Below are 17,898 nucleotides of genomic sequence, written 5' to 3'. Positions count from 1 at the left end.
ACTCCAAGCAAACAACAATATAATCTTATTCCTTCCATATGCGTCCGATAATTCAAAGGTAATATATAAGTTTCACTAGCATAGCTTCAAAATATTTTTGTTTCGAGAATTCTTTAAAGTAGCTTGTTTCATTTAATGAAAGCTAGGAATACATTAGAGTGAGATTGAAAAAAAGGGAGCAAATTAGGGATGTTTTTAAATAATTAAACAGAAATATGAGGAACAATATCATCAGACGATCAAGAAGAAGGAATTAATTAGCTGATACAAGTGTATTTGTCTTCGAACAATTGAATACTTCTGAAAAATGAACATTATGTAGAGCTGACATTCATCGTCAGAATACAATACTCTATTTATTTCAATTTATTGTTTTACTTTTTGTTTATCTTTTTAATAAAGAGTGTTATTTTTTATATTTAATAACTCTTTAATTCCAGTATCCTACAAGACATGTTTAAAATCTCAAATTCAAGGACATTCTGGTACATTATACGTATCTTTTGATTTAAGACCATATGATTCAAAAGTTTCTCTTCTAATTACTTACTTAAATTTTTTGTCCAATCAAACTAAAATACACAAATTATCTCTGAATTTAAAGAGAATAAATAATCGATTTCTCATTTATAAATTTGTTTGCAAAACCTAAATTTCTAAGGTGATTTAAGCCTTCGACGCTACCTTTCCCTATTTTCTTCTTTCTCCCCAAAAAAAAAAGCATAATTAGGATACCAGCTAATATGCACCATCAAGAATTATGTTAGGATGTATAGAACTCCTTCTACTCTTAATCAGAAGTTTTAGGTTTTTGAAATTAAAAAAAGCTTGGTAGGGAGTGTTTTCCCTTTTAATTTAGAGCCTTCTGCACGACACATATCCAGATTAGTCAAGGTCCCGAAACATATTTTTTAATTACATAGGGGCAGGGGAAAGGGAAATAGGGGATGGGATTACAAGATGAGGAATCAAACCCTTACCAACAAGGTAAAAGTTCAGATAGTCAATCAACTGAACTACTAAGATTTCTCAAAAAATATCACCTAATGATTTTGTCTTGGTTGGGATTAAAACCTGAGACCTCATGATTTTTATGTCACCTCACTAATCACTAGGCCACATCATTGAGTGTCCCAAAACATATAACGAACATCAAGTGGAAAATTAATTAAAAGGAGTATATATTACACTCACACACTACACAGATCAGCCTAACAAAATCCGCGAAAAAAAAAAAACTCAAGCTTCATTCTTTACAAATTTTAATCAAGATGCAATGTATAATCAATGTATCATACACTTGTGATACAGTTGCAATATACTGACAATACATAGACGATGACTAAGAACAATTACGATCGACTAGGCATCTGCATTTTCTTTTAACCGACTTGTTACAAATATTAAGATCATTAAAAAAAAATACCAAACATGAGAGCCCATGATGAACAATAGAAAAGATGAAATGGGATTATAGCATGTTTGACCATGCTTATTTTTCTCAAGAAGTGCTTATTTTTAAAAAGTGAGGTGTTTGATCAAGCTTTTGGTAGAAAATAAATGTTTATGGGGAATAGCATAAACTATTTTTAGAAGCTAAAAAAATAGATTTTGTCCAAAATCACTTGTTTGAAAAACACTTTTGAGAAAAATACACTTAAAAGCACTTTTAAAAGTTTGTCCAAACATTAATTGATGCTCAAAAATATTTTTTAAAATTAATTGGCCAAACACAAACTGTTTTTCGCTAAAATCACTTTTCAAAATAAGCTAATTTTAGAAATTTGATCAAATAGGCTATATGTCCGCTGATTTTGAAGCTGCTGGAAAGACATTTTTTTCTATCAATTAATATCTGTGGAGGGTGGGCGTTGTGCTCCCTAATTCAGCATCTCCAAGACCTACACAGAGATTAATGACGTTTGGCCTCTGCTCCTAAACAACACACACAATATGCCTCACTAGTCAAATAATAATATATATTACTATGAACAAGAAAAAAAAAACAATAAAATTGTAAAATAGGGTCCTAAAAAACCAGACATTTTGGCAACTATGATCTTCAACAGAAGAGTTGTTATAACATATACTTCAAAGTGATTGATTGGACATTGAGGTGACCCATCTCCTTCCATTCATGTCATTTCTTGATTTTAATAAATAATTGAGGGAGTAATCCAAGTGTTTTATCAGCCTGTCAATATCTTAATTAAACTCTTTTAATTTTGTTCCCCCTGCAATTTATTAAAAAGAAATCATTAATTAAAAATTTAATGTAATCTAATATTAAGTAAAAATCTATTTGGTTCGCTCAAAAAATGTTATACACTTTGGCGTTTTGGAAAATAAAAGAACTTTGGCGATAATTTAACTGATTCTTTTTTACTACTCTTATGAAATATTTTGAAACAAATTCGCCATTAAATCTTGACGATTCTGGTGGATCCCCATAAAATTCATCAAGATTTGTGGACAGGGCAATATTTTATATGTATTCTTTAATTATTGGGGATAGCGGAAGTGAAAATGAGGAAGGGGATTACAAGGTGGGAAATCGAACCCTCACCAATAAGGTAAAAGTTCAGGTAGCCAATCAACTGAGCTACTAAGATTCCCAAGCAATATTTTATGGGCTAGTGAAAAAGAGATTTTTATATATTTAGATTCGCCCCACCAGAGTTCACAACAAAATAACCTTAAATTTATATATAAAATTTTGTATGTTCATTGTATAATCAATGCATATTCACTATACACTCATTTTTACTTATTATACACTCGTAATACATTAAGTATACAACAACAACGACAACATACCCAGTGAATCCCACAACGTGGGGTTTAGGGAGAGTAGAGTGTACGCAGACCTTACCCCTACCTTAGGTAGGGAGGCTGTTTCCGGAAGACCCTCGGCTCAAGAAAAGGCATATGAAAGGTCAGATACAGGTAAACAAATCAAAGCAATTATGAAAATGAAAAAAAAAAATGAAAGTAAATAAGTCATTATAAACCAACAGATACTAGTAGAAATCAAGAGACAAGAAACTATAGAGTAATATAACTACTCGTAAGAAAGGATAAACGCGACTACCTACTAGCCTTCTATCCTAATATGAGTCCTCCATTTCCTCCTATCTGAGGTCATGTCCTCGGTAAGCAAGAAATGCGCCATGTCCTGTCTAATCACCTCTCCCCAATACTTATTCGGCCTACCTCTACTTCTTCTGAAACCGTCGCTAGCCAGCCTCTCACACCTCCACACTGGGGCATTTGCATCTCTCCGCATCACATATCCAAACCATCTCAACCTCGCTTCCCGCATCTTGTCTTCCACTGAGGCTACTCCAACTTTGTCTCGGATGACTTCATTCCTAATCCTATCGCTCCTAGTGTGCCCACACATCCATCGCAGCATTCTCATTTCCGCCACTTTCACATTAAGAATACAACAACGACAACTATAAATGATTACTACTAGGTGAGTAAAATTTCTTTTAGCTACCTAACTAAAAATGTTAACATCCCAATGGAAAACAACTTATTAGGCATGGAATAAGGTGACCCTTTTTTCAATGGGTGAAAACTAAAAATCCAACATTTTAAATAATTAAATTTGTTTAAGAATTTTTACTTGGTGTAGCTTCTTTTAAGAGGTAATTATTATCTTTTAATTTATTTATATTTAGTAGCTATGTAAATTACCATTCGTAGCTACACCAAAATACATAAAGTTGGAGTGACTAAAGTGGTTATTGGGCAAGGCTCACCCTACTCGCCCAGGTTCGAACCTGGCCAACAACATTTCTTTTCTTATATATTTTCCCTAGTTTCTTCTCCTTGTATTTGAGTATATTTCGCCATATGTATTTTGCTCATATTTGAATCTAATAATGTATTTCGCCATATTATTTGTCTCATATTTATATCTAAATGTATTTGGCCTGAGTGTCTTGTATGAAGCCAAATAGATTCAGATACAAGACACAAAGCTCAAATACATATGGGATACAAGATATATAAGCCAAATACATATGACATACATTAAAAAAAAATTCAAATACATATGAGATACAATATGAGCCAAATAAATATGACGAAAATTCAAGGAGAAGAAGTTAGAAAAAATATGTAAGAAAAGTAATGTTGCTGGTTGGGTTCGAACCTGGACGGGCAAGGGAGAATCTCGCCCAAATACACTCGAATACACAAAATACACAAAATACACGCGAAATACACAAGTTTTTGCTTAAAAGTAAGCTACAAATTGTAATTTGAAAAATAATAGCTACTAATGGTAAGATCCTCAAGGTAACTTATATTTGTAAGTTTGCCATTTGTTTATGTCGTTACTGGGACCACAACAGCAATATGGGCCAACATGCATTGGGAAGTTGACTGATTCTATCTGTCATATTTGGGCCTGATTGGACAGTGGGCCTTCTCTTTAATAGTAAATATGGGCCAGGTTTGCTACTGTTCAATTTGCATGGTTTTGTGGTGTTTCATGTTAAAACATTTAATCCGCAAGTCTTTTATTGTATCAAACATTTCACTGTTTGATGACAGTTAGACAGATCGTCAATAATGTCACATTCACTGTTTATTATTGTTATTATGTGCAGTGGACAGTACCTTTCTTGATATTTCACTTCAGAGTTTATTGCAAATTTGTTCTTTCAATGGGCTGGACTGACTAGATAGGCATCACACTACAATAAATGTATCCCCAGAGGCCAGAACTACGGGTGGGGTGTATCTAGGGGCGGATCCGCCATTATAGTTATGTGTTCGATAAAAATTGATTGATTTGGTTCATATCCTACTTTTCTTGTTAAAAAATTATTGACAAGAATATGTGTAAATAATTTATTCAGAATCAATAAGCAAAATGATATGGTTCAAAACCTATAAATTTAAATTCCTAGATCTGCTTCTAATTGCATGATAGGGAAGTGTGAAAATTCAAGTGTATCAAAGTAATCATCAATACTTACAATCTAATGTTACTAGTGGGGGTAATTCATAGAGTAAATGTGCATTTAATTCTATTTTTTATTTGGTAAAAACTTATCTGCACTGAGTGTTTATATCAAATAAATAAATGCATAACATATTTTAAAACTTAAACAACTGAACTATGGCTAAGTAATATATATATTCACTTCAGTAAATTACTTAACTACGATAAATTGCATTGATTTATTGTAAACACTTGACGCATAAGCATTTACACATTCATTACCACATTCCCTCTCCCTATCCCTCTATTAGTGTAATAGAAATTTAAAAGAAAAAACATCTAAGTCTGCTACTGCTAGCATAACTACTTTAAAAAGTCTAAAAATTTAATAAGAAAATTGACATGCATATGCCTTCTAATCGTAGCTGGCCCAAATTCTGCCGAATGAATTGGGTTTAACTTAAGCCCAAGAAAGCTTTGGTTCCAATTGTTTCATTTTTTTTGTCCGGAGTGTCCTTCAAATGCACTGGTCTTTAATTTTTGGCCCTCAAATTGTTAGTCTTTAATTTTTGTCTTTCGTCTAAAATTTTTAGGTTCCAGATTCGAACCCCTGCTCAGTAAAAATTTTAAAAAAAATTCTCCAGGTAGAACTTGGATTCGCAAGGCAGAGTTTTGAAGGTTTGGCCAAAACTCTACTTTAAGGTAGAGTTTGAAACTCTGCCTGAAGCAAGCAAAATTCTGCCTGCAGGCCTAAGTTTGCTATAAAACTTTGCTTTACGATTTTTTTTTGACTGAGCCGGGGTTCGAACCCCAAACCTCATGGTATTAGGCGAAGGGAAAAAAAAAAATTAAAGACCACCAATTTGAGGGGAAAAAAATAAAGACCACCCCAAAATAAGTGCATTCCCGTGAATTGCCCATTTTGACTACATTTGTTGGCCCTTACACCTAATAATACTGTGTTAAAAACTTAATACAAACTCGACAAAAAATATTATGATGAGAAATGATAAATCTGAACCACAAGCTTGTTCTTTTTAGGCTTTGGGCTCTTCAAATTTAACAACACTTGTCCCCTTACCGAGAAGGGCATTTGGTCTAGTGGTATGATTCTCGCTTAGGGTGCGAGAGGTCCCGAGTTCAATTCTCGGAATGCCCCTTTTCTTTTGTTATTTTTGTACTGAACTCAAAAGTGCAAGTTCACAAAGTTCTTTTCTGATTTCTTATTCTTAAATTAAGTACCTCCTCTAAAGAGAAATATCTTGATGTAAGAAACAAGGGAACATATATATTACTATCTTGATGTAAGAAACAAGGGAACATATAAATTACTACTATAAGTCTCTGCTAAGTAATATAGCTTCAAGTTTATCTTTTGATATTCATAATGGTTATTTTTCTTTGTTAAACACTGCACTATGATCTATAGCAAAAGTGGATGATGTATAACACTTGAAATTAATTGGGATAGAGGGTGTTCATGTATTATTTTACGAAGAGTTTAATTTATATCACTGTAGCTTGTAGGAAACTCCGCCTGTGTGAGCTCGCTCACATTGCCGGTCCCAAGCCCGGATAAAGGAGGAGGGTTGCCGAGGGTCAACCGGAAACAGCCTCCCTACCTAGGTAGGGGTAAGGCTGCGTACATCTTACCCTCCCCAGACCCCACTATTGTGGGATTACACTGGGTAGTGACCAAGACTGTAGCTTGTAGGAGTTAACTTGTCTTACAGATCCACATTTTCAGGAGGCTTAACTCTAAATATTTTTTTTAGATGACGTGACAGATAAGAATTACGTTAGATCAATCATTCATATTGAATAGCTAATGTCATAGATGTTGTTTTCCTTGTATATATCTACAGGAACAAAATAATCCACACCAAACCAAAACATATTACTACTACTAGTAGTTACATTCCCCAGTCTGCATACTAAAATTTCACAAAACATCTTCAAGAAACACTTCAAGCTAAATACAAACCAACTATAATACAATATGTAAAAACAAAGACTATAGCTTTAGCCCATAAATGAAAGTGGTAGTTCATTTCCTTCTTGAATAATGCCATCTTCATTCACTTGCTCCTTCAAGTCCTTTGATTCTTCTTTTTCAATGGTACTTTCCAATTCTATGCCTTGGCTCTTGCTCCCATTTCCAATTTTATCCCCAGAACTGCCCTCATTCTTCAATAAACCATAGCTAAAACAAACTTCTTTCCATTCTTTGCCCTCAGATAAGTACTTGTGTCGTCGCAGATACTTCTTCAATTCCAACAATATGTTTCGAAAGGGCTAAGAGAAACAGAAACAATGAAAATCAAGTTAGTACATGCTCGAAAGAATGAATTATGCAACGTATATTGATAGTATAAAGAGTTCATACGCCTATCGTTATAATTTAACTTATTGCAACAAGTTTCCTGCCATAATTTTTAAGCTACATGAAATGTAGTAATTCTTTTTGGTGCAGAGGTCAGAAATTTCACTAAGAGTGTTCATGAATTAACATATATATATATATGAATAAAAACTAAATATTGACCTATTTACATACTCCCTCCATCCTTTTTAAGTTGTCAATGTAACTAAAAGTACTGGGCTAAAATACTTGTCACTTTAGAAAATCAAGATAGAATTAATTAATTTTTTCCTAATTTATCCTTAATAATATTGAAAGTAAACAATTCTAATGAATGCACATTTATTGAAAAGATGTACGGGTAAATTAGTCAAAAAACACTTCTTGTTTATGATTTCTTAAGCAACATACAAAAGCGAAATATTACAACTAAAATGGGACGAAGAGAGTAATATAATTTTCTATATATGCAATATAATTTTCTAATAAATGAAGTCAATTGACCATCGTTCGCTTTATGTAGCTCCGCCACCGATTCTTTTACACTGTCAGCGTGTAGAAATTAGAACGATGCGCATTCAAACATGTACTCGAAAATATGTATAACTACTTCAGAACTTCATTTTACTAGTAATTGATGTAATTAAGCCCTATGAAGCAATTAGTACTATGAATTATAATTTTCTTAGAATAAAAGAGAGGAAAAAATGAACCTCAGCTTTGGATTCAAGAGCCAGTCGAAAGAAAGCAGCAGAAACATAGTGTTTTCCAACTGTTTCAGCCAATTTAATTTGAGAAAGCCAATAAGTTGATGTCTCCAACTTATCAAATCTGCATTTACTGCATTTCTCAGCACTGCGAAAAGGAGTAGTGCTTCCAGAAAGTCTTTTCTTCACTAAAATCGGCGATTTCGCTGGAGTTTTAGGCTCAGAATTAGCAACAACATCTCTGTTTTCTTGGAAACAAACACTCTTTTTTCTTGGTTTTGCTTTGTTTTCTTCTTCAGTGGATTTTTTGGCGTTTTCGGTTACCGGATTTGCTGAAGAATCAGTTAAAGATTGAGTTTTTCTTGGTGACTTAAGTGGTTTTTGGATAACCCTAGATGAAGATTTTGTTAAGGGCTTTGTAGAAATTGTCTTCGTTGGAACATTTGTGTTTTGAACTGTGCCAAATACTCTGCTTTTCCTGAAACAAACACATGTTAACTTAATGGTGGCGAAGTCAGAAATTTTGCGAAAATATTCAAGATTTAATATGTACTTATAAAGGTACTTCCTCAGTTCCTTTGTCTCAAATTATGTGTTATAATTCGGATTTCGAGAGTCAAATTTCTTAATTTTGACCGCGAAAATGAACATAGGATATATTGTCTTTTTAATAAAACTTACATATTTGGAAACTAATGTCAAACGTTATTATAAGTCAAAATAATCAATAGTTTAAAATATTTCAAAAGCATATAAAAGAATTGCGGTCAAAGAAAAACTCGTTTGATTCTCGAAATTCAAACGATGTCGTTATATAAATTGGGACAGGAAGAGTAATTTTTAACCTATACACAATATAATATTCTAACAAAGGGAGTTCAACTGGCAGCCCTTTAGTCTATGTGGCTTCGCCACTGGCTAACCATACACAAGAAAATGTCTGAAAAGTTGGAAGAAACTAAGAAAAAAGTTCAAAATTTTCTGTTTACCTGGGAATGGATGGTTCCTTGGATTGTGTTTTTGGTGCTTTGGAGATGTTTTTGTTGAATCTTGATTTCACAGGTTGAAATTTACCTGTAATTACGTGTTACATCAAACATAAAAATACCAAGAATAGATCATGAAAATCAAATGAGTGGAGTTATTACCTGGAAATGGCGTGGGATGAAGATCCATAGACATACTTGTCATAGAAAATAGAGTTTTGAATCAAACTTTCAGCAGTTATTTATTGTTACTATAATATATTTGGAATTGTAACTTCTGTGAAAGCTTTTTTTCTTTACTTTTTTTGAAGTTTAAATGATGATCAATAGCGGGAACAGGTTTAATTTAATTTAAAGTCTGAGTTAGGCGCGGTTATTGCAGACGCTCCTCACGTTAGTTTATTTGTAAATAAATGGGTCAGTTGGGCCATAGCCCAAAAGACTTGTTTTGGGTAGCTGGTGGGTCGAAAGAGAAAAAACTGGTAAATAATCACTTTTTGGACCGCTAATCAACCGTTAGCCAATATTTCAAAACTATTCAAATTTTAGTCATTTTTAATGAGAAAATAAATTTGGACTAAAATACCTCTATCTAAAACATGAAAAAACTCCAGCAGTGTGTTGAAATTTTACATGTAAAATTCTAGCATAGTGTGAAAAATACTCATCTACTTTGGGAAAAGAGCTAAAAATATCCTCTATTACAAATATAGGTAAAAAATATTCCTCCACCATTAAAGTTTTCAAATATATCCCTGTCTTAAAGGAAATTCCCAACGTAACCCGATTTTATTTTTAAACCCGCTCCATTTAAACCCGACCCAACTACATAAAAAATCCATATGCGACCAACTTGTTCCCTTGTCCTACATCTGGAGCCACTAGGCATAGGAGCAGGTAACCTATATGGATTTTTTATTTAGTTGGGTCGGATTTAAATGAAGTGGATTTAAAAATGAAATCAGGTTATGTTGGGGATTTCCGTTAAGATAGGGGTATACTTGAAAACTTTAATGACGGAAGAGGTATTTTTGACCCATATTTGTAATGGAGGATATTTTTAGCCCTTTTCTCAACGCAGAATGGTATTTTTGACCCTCTTTCCTTTAAAAAATTACCGATTACTCTAGTCTCACTTCCACCATTTGGAACAAATATCTTTTTGAACTCCAGGATTTTTAATGGAAATCCATGACATTCTCTTAAAGTTTCACTTGTATAAATAAGTTGGAAGCTCCAAGACGATGTCCTAGAGTTCGAAGATGTACCAATACGAGTGAAATAATCCTTTAATATGATTTGAATAACTTATATCTAGAGGTACCACGAGTAAAAGCAATCCTTTAATATAATTCCACTCTTGGACTTATTTCACAGCTTATATATTTTACTCGCGGTGCCTATTCAATTTTAAAATCTAACAGAAGAATTCCCTTAACGCTATTTTACTCATGGTACGTGGGAAACAGTACTGAATTTGTATGCAACAATTTTTATGCAAGTGTAATAGTGACACAGTAATTTGGCATCTCTCTTAACCACCGTTTGTCTTCTTACAGAATTGTGTTAGTTCGAGTAAGAAGTAATTTTGGAATCATATGGTGACAAGATAAACAATATTGACTAAGCAATGCCTTGACTTGCAATTTGCATGGAGGTGTTTGTCTTGAATTCCATGCAAAATTGCTTACACAAACAACTAAACAACCAACTTGAATAGAAATCTCCAAACTATCTGTAGTGGCGCTTATTTCAAAAGAGTGACTACAAATAGCAAAGGACAAGCACTTAAAATTTGACTAAAAAGACAGAAATGTTACTTTCAAGAATATACTGTAAACAAATTGTATGTTCTCATTCGTTTGGGATGTAGCAAAAGAAATTTTCCTTTTCTATGAACAAAGAGTCGATGCAACTCATCACACACGAGAAATAATTAAGTATTTCCCTTTCAATAGAGAGATTCCACACCCAACCTATTGTCCGTTTTCTTTAAGTGCTTATTTAGAAGCTAATTTCATTGAGCCAAAAATCAACTATTTACCCAAAATGAAAATAAACTATAGCCTGTCTATCCAACCTTATTCCCCCCAAAAGTACTTATCTTTTATAATAAGTGCTTATTTTTAAAAAAGTGAGGTGTTTGGCCAAATTCATCATGGCTCATGGAGAAAAAAAGGAAGGTGTTTGACAAAGCTTTTGGGAGAAAATAAGTGTTTCTGGGGAGTAGCAGAAACTGTTTTCCAGAAGCTAAAAAAGATATAGCTTTTGCGCAAAAGCACTTTTGAGAAAAATACACTTAGAAACACTTATTAAAACCTTGGCCAAATACTAATTACAACATGAAAGTGTTTTTAAAATTAATTGGTCAAACACAAACTGCTTTTGGCCAAAAATAGTTTTTTGAAAAGCACTTTCGAAAAAAATATTTTTCAAAATAAACTGATTTTATAAGCTTGGCCAAACAGGCTATAAGTCCAATTAATTTTTAATACTAGTTCAATTAAGGTAAACTGGAAAAATAAACCAAAAGACATGATTTTAGTGCTACAACTTACCTTAATTGAACTAGAATTGAAACGAGCGACCTAATGTGAAAATAGAACCAAGTCTATTTTTTTTTCCACCAAAAGACTGACCTTTTCATTCATTTGATAGCAAAGCAAAAGAATCACGAGTTTCATGAACAAGTCATATAGGAAATTGGTTATTCCAAGAAACTGCATCAGCTAAAGTCTTTGAAAAACTAGCAAGACGGTGACTACACCTATTTTTATTCTTTCTAATAAAAGAAAGTCGAACTACATCTAGGGTGTCCCTGAGCTGCATGATATCTTCATATACGTTTTGCACAGGCCAAGGTGTTGACTTTAGTCCTTGACTTATCATTACCAATTCCATTGCATCCGATAGAATATGCACTTTCCTCCATCCTTTGTGAACCGCAATCTGCAATGCCTCTCTAACTGCAATTGCTTCAGCGATGATTGGCTTCCCAACTGACTGAATTGGAGAGCCAAAGGCATGAAGCATCGAACCACGAGCATCAATTGCCGCAACACCAATACTGGAATCTCTTGTATCCTTTTGCACACCTGCATCAGTAAAAAACAAAACCTCATCTTGACAAAAGATTAGTTGCTCATTAATTAAGGATATATCATTTTAGGTGTCATTGATAGAGCCAAGTTCTTCAAAATCATGGTAATCAAATAATGCTTGTGACATAATATTAGAAACATCCCACATTTTATTATTAAAAGTCCAACTATTCCTAGATTTCCAAATAAACCACAATAGATGCGCAGATAAATTCAAAAGATTTATAGACTCTGGAAATTGCTTAACATTCAAAAAAAGGTCATACCACCAACTAGCAAAATTATTAACTTTATCGATATTAGGCCATAAAACAGGACTCATTTGTGAAAGAACATATGTTCAATTGTTTCTTCTTCCATCCCACATACCCTACATGTCGCATCTTGTAGCCTTAGCCTCTTTGCTAGCACACTTTTAACCGGTAAGGCATTCAACAAACGCTTCCTCAAAAAATTCTTTAACTTGTTCTTAATTTTCATTTTCCACACACTCAACCAAAATGATTTCGAAAAATACTGGTTACTCGATTCAATTCTATCATTTCTCCTTTCATGAGCCTCCAATAAGGATTTTGCTAGGTGATAGCCTGGACGCACTTCATAACTCCCAGATTGTGTAAAGTGCCATAACAATCTATCAATCCCGCCCGACCTAGACAATGGAATAGAAAGAATAACTTTAATGTCACCCTCGCAGAATAAGCCACTAAGCATAGCTAATTTCCATGTTGAGCTCTCACTATCAATCAAGTCAAAAACCTTTAAATCCCTGTCACTATCACCATGAATTGTAACAGGGTAAAACTTATCATCCTTAGGTAGCCATGGCTCAGACCATACATTAAAATATGCACCATCCGTAATATTCCATCTGACTCCCTTTCGTAAGAGATCTCTTCCCCACATCAAGCTTCTCCAAATCCACGAAGATGATCCTTTCACCTCTGCATTCATAAAAGAAGAATTTGAGAAATATTTGCTTTTCAAAACTTTAGCCATTAACGAGTCTGGATTTTTCAACACTCTCCAAGTCGTTTTAGCCAATAAGGCCATATTGAACGCTTTTAAGTCTCTAAATCCAAGACCCCCTTTGCTTTTTGCATCACAAAGTCTCTCCCATTTCTCTAAATGCATCTTCCGTACCCCCTCATCTTTCCCCCACCCGAATCTATTAAACAAAGATGTGATGTCTTCACATAGTCCATCTGGCATTCTAAAGCATGTCAAGGCATATGTGGGTATAGCTGAAAGGACCGATTTTAATAATACTTCTTTTCCTACTGGACTTAAGAATCGTTCCTTCCAACCTTTTATTTTTGTCCGAACTCTATCCTTGATAAAACCCAACATTTCGTTCTTCGATCTTTCCACCACTGCGGGTAGCCCCAAATACATACCAATGGTACATATTGTCACGCTCCGAACCATGGCCTGGGCGTAACACGGCACTCGGGCCTTGCTTGCATGTGTCCGAGCGAACCTCATGGCTTGCTCGTCAACATGGGCATCAAAACAATACAATCTATATGATGCAATTTAAATAAATCATGAAAATGTAATTTGCGGAATAAAGTCTTGAAATTATCTCATAGCATGAAATATCACGGAAACACAATAGTTTGCAAACATAAAAGCATAACTGACTCTGTGAACTAACATATGTCTATGAAACCTCTAAAACATGTCTGAATACTAACTACCAGGACATGGCCCTGGACTAGCATAAACTAAATACTAATGCAGACTCCATGTTGAACCCCGAGAGAAGTGGGGCTCACTAATAAGCTGATATCTGAAGTGATCCTACTGCGCAGATGTATGCTCCTGAAAACCGGTATCTGCACCGTGAAGTGCAGGCCCCGGGCAAAAGGGACGTTAGTACATGGTGAATAGTACTAGTATGTAAAACCTGCTGAAATGAAGAACATGGCACAACATAGATATAGGATAGGAACTGAAACTGAATGTAACTTGAACATGAACATGAAACGTGAGTGAAGTCTTAAAACAGTAATCAATAGAAATACTTGTATGTAAAACTACTTTGTATCGTGGGGAATGCTATAGTATAACCGACAACATGGTCTGGTACTTGCGTCCTACCAGCAGAACACTCACAACCTTGCCAGGGATATGAGATTTAAGTAATAATAAGCATGTAAGGATCCAAACTGCATAATGAAGGTGTTGCCTCCTTGCTGACAACCCTTATCCTACGGTGGCTACGTAGTTTCAGGATATCTGAGCCTTCTCGGTTAACTAAGCAATTCCCAAAACATGAACATAATATAGTTGGCTAAGAAGCCCATGATTTTCGTGAAATAACTTGTAATCATGATTTCACGAAATAACTTTTAAACGTGGTTTCATGAAATATCTTGTAATATGGTTTCATGAGATAACTTGTCATAGTCTTGCAAACATGTTCTTGATTCATGAGTAATAACAATAGTTCATAATTATATATATATATAATTGACTTGAAAACATGCTTGTAACTTGCTACATAAAATCATAAAGTTTCATATAAACATAATGAGAATACATGAGGAAGAATTCATGATTCATGGATTAAGCTAGGGTTCCTAATAACCGTAATGGAAGATTAGGAATACAATAACGAATATAGATACAAAATTCATGTACATAAATACATAAATACGGGCTACCAATATGTTGGGTTTAATGCCCTAGGGTTTGAACTTCATGGATATCAAGAAACGGAGCATGGGGAAGAACGTAGAGATTCCCTCATGTGGATGGAAGTTCTACATACCTTAATTGCTCCAAAACTTGAATTAAAGACTTGAGCTTTGAAGAAGATTTCCAAAATCTTGAATTCTTGAACCTTGAGATGGGTTTTCTTGAAAACCCTAGTTTTAGAATGATAATTTCTTGTTTAGATTACAAGGATATTTGTTAGAATTGAGTTGGAATAATTTGAGTAGGCTTACCTTGGTGTTCTTGATGATGGAAGAGGGTAGGAAGTCGTTCTAGGGCTTGAAGGAATGAAAAATAATGAGTTGAACTGATGTGGACGAATATATAGTGTTCTGGAACTTTGCACTTTACGTCCAGCAAAATACTGGCCGTATTTCAGTTTACGGGCCGTAAACTGCAATACGGTCCGTATTCTGCCATATGGACTTCACTGCATCTCTTCAGTAAAATGGCCATAACTCTTTGCACAGATGTCCGTTTGACCCCCGTAAGATACCGTTGGAAAGGTATTTCAATGCTCTACAACTTTCATCAAGGAAGTTTTCCCAAATTACAAACAAGTTTTGAAATACGGGCCGTAAAGTGAAATACGGTCCGTATTTAACCATATGACCTCAAAATGTCAAATTCCAGAATGTTCAGAAATTCTTGGTTTCAGTTTACGGGCACTGTTCATGGTCGTAAATTGAAATACGACCACTGTTCATGGGCGTAAACCACCATATCACAACTGAACGGAAAAATTTCAATTCCCACATTCTTTATCTGATGTTCTAAGTCTAGGATCGTGGTCAAAACTTTCGTTAAAGGTACGGGGTGTTACACATATTTTCATATTTCCCAGCATAGCACAAATCTTCCCTTTCTTGACATTCTGTATTCTTGCGAAAGAAGATTGTAGATTTATCAGTGTTAATCAGCTGATCCGAACATCTTGCATAATCCTGCAAAATTCTTTGGACTTCAAATGCACTCTGCATCGAGGCTTCACAGAAAAAGAAAGAATCATCTGCAAACAACAAGTGAGACACTGACGGCCGATTCCTATTCAATTGTAAACCAGCTAGTACATTCCGCTTTTCAGCCTGCTTTAGTAGCACAGACAAACCTTCAGCACAGATGACAAAAAGGTATGGCGAAAGCGGATCTCCCTGCCTCAATCCTCTTGAAGGAACTACATTTCCCCTTATCTCTCCATTCAAATTAAAGGAGAAAGACGTAAAAGATATACATTCCATAATCCATCCCACAAACCTCTCATGAAATCCCATATGGATCATCATTTGTTTCATATAGCCCCATTCCACCCGATCATAAGCTTTCGACATATCTAGTTTAATTGCCATGAACTTCTTCTTTCCTTTCCTTTTATTCCCTAATAAGCTCATAAATTCATGCGCTAAAACCACATTATCAATGATTTGTCTTTCACTTACAAAAGCAGCATGATTAGGAGAAATTACGTGTTTTAACAATGGCTTCATCCTACTTGCCCAAACTTTTGCTACTATTTTGTAAAATGTAGCACACAGACTAATTGGCCTATATTGATTCATCGAGACAGGGGCTTTACACTTAGGGATCAAAGTGATCAAAGTCCTATTCCAAGACGATAACAAAATTCCCGTTTGGAAAAAACTCCTCACAGCTTGAAGCACATCCTCCTTCATAATTGACCAATACTCTTGAAAAAACAAAGGGGTCATACCGTCAACCCCGGGGGCTTTAGTCAGACACATTGAAAAAACTGCTTTCTTCACTTCCTCAATAGTAACTTGCCCAATCAATCTCTCATTCATATCCTCTGTAATTCCAGCAGGAATATCATCCCATATCTTAGTCTCTGATTCAGGCACAAATGTGGTGAATAAATTGCAATAAAAATTCTCAACCTCACCACTAATTCCTTCCTTATCATATACCCATGATCCATCATCTTTTTGCAACCTTTTTATTTTCTCCTTCTCCTTTGTACCGTTGCCATGTAAAAGAAAGAAGTATTTTTATCACCTTCAGACAACCATTGTACACTTGACTTCTGTCTCCAGAACAATTCTTCATCCTTATATGCATGGCCTAGTTGTTTTTTTCAAGATTGCTATTCTGTTAAAATCAATCTCCTTAGGGTCATATCGTTAAATCTCAATTTGCTTTTTTAGCTCCCTTATCTTCTCTCTCGAATTCATTCCCCCTTTTTTTTTTTAACCAGGCCAACAATGCAAACTTACACTTACGAATTTTCCAACACACTTTGAACTGTCTAGAACCCTCAACCTCTCTTCCCCGAGCTTGCCCTATAATCTCCTTTACGTTATCCTCTCCAACCCACCTTTTATCAAAGTAAAATAGAACCAAGTCTATATCTTGTTATTATAACGAATGATGGTAGTGTTCGGGGCTAGTTTAGTCGCACACCTTGATTATTTTGTAGGGCATGTGCTATGTTTTATCAACATATGTATCGGGTAATTTTGTCATCAAGACTTAGACATATGAAAAAATCACTTTTTTTTTAATCTCTGGAGGGATTGAACTCTGATTTTCAAGATTTGGACTCACTTTTTTGTCCTTCCAATTATTAGGAGTATATTAATTAAAAATGTACACTAGAACGCACATTTAATTTGCAATATTCGGAGACAAGAAGTACACATCTTATCTGGTTTTAGAGAAAAAAACAATTGTGTATAGTCTAATTTCAACTTAGTCGAAAGTCATAGGTTTCGCATTTTCATTCACATATAAATTCTTTACTCTGCTTTCTTTGATTGTTAATCACTTAATATAGTCATTTGACCGAAAAAATATAGAATTGGAGTCTTTTGTCCAAAATATAAAAGATAGTAATAGTATAAGAAATTAAAAAGGAGGGTATATAATTACTGCAGAACCATTCAACTTCACATATCATTTGAAAGTGTCTAAGAGATCAATTTAATTAATCTTTCGTTTTAATTATAACTAATAATTATCATATATTAATGTCCGTTTCTAATAAAAGACAAGAGTTTCTTGGACATTCTTAGTCCCCAATTGAAGAAGGAAAAGATATTGTCATCAA

At 34.4% G+C, this 17,898-nt stretch overlaps 1 protein-coding gene and 1 non-coding gene across 2 annotated transcripts; one reads left to right on the top strand and one right to left on the bottom strand.

Moving 5' to 3' along the window:
* The first annotated feature begins 6,047 nt into the window (after positions 1-6,047).
* On the top strand, positions 6,048-6,119 carry TRNAP-AGG (transfer RNA proline (anticodon AGG)). The gene has a single exon. It is a non-coding gene; the product is annotated as a tRNA-Pro (tRNA).
* Positions 6,120-6,754: 635 nt separating this feature from the next.
* Positions 6,755-9,357, bottom strand: LOC132599454 (uncharacterized). Its single transcript, XM_060312829.1, has 4 exons — positions 9,178-9,357; positions 9,019-9,103; positions 8,036-8,507; positions 6,755-7,255 (listed from the first exon to the last, which is right to left on the bottom strand). Exons 1-4 carry the CDS (start codon positions 9,218-9,220, stop codon positions 6,983-6,985), a joined length of 873 nt encoding a protein of 290 aa, XP_060168812.1. The 5' UTR covers positions 9,221-9,357; the 3' UTR covers positions 6,755-6,982.
* Between the last annotated feature and the right edge of the window lie 8,541 nt (positions 9,358-17,898).

Source organism: Lycium barbarum, chromosome 6, assembly GCF_019175385.1.
Source record: "Lycium barbarum isolate Lr01 chromosome 6, ASM1917538v2, whole genome shotgun sequence".
NCBI classification, from domain to species: domain Eukaryota; kingdom Viridiplantae; phylum Streptophyta; class Magnoliopsida; order Solanales; family Solanaceae; genus Lycium; species Lycium barbarum.
The sequence above is the reverse complement of the archived record's forward strand: the minus strand, read 5'-3'. Positions and strand labels throughout refer to the sequence as shown.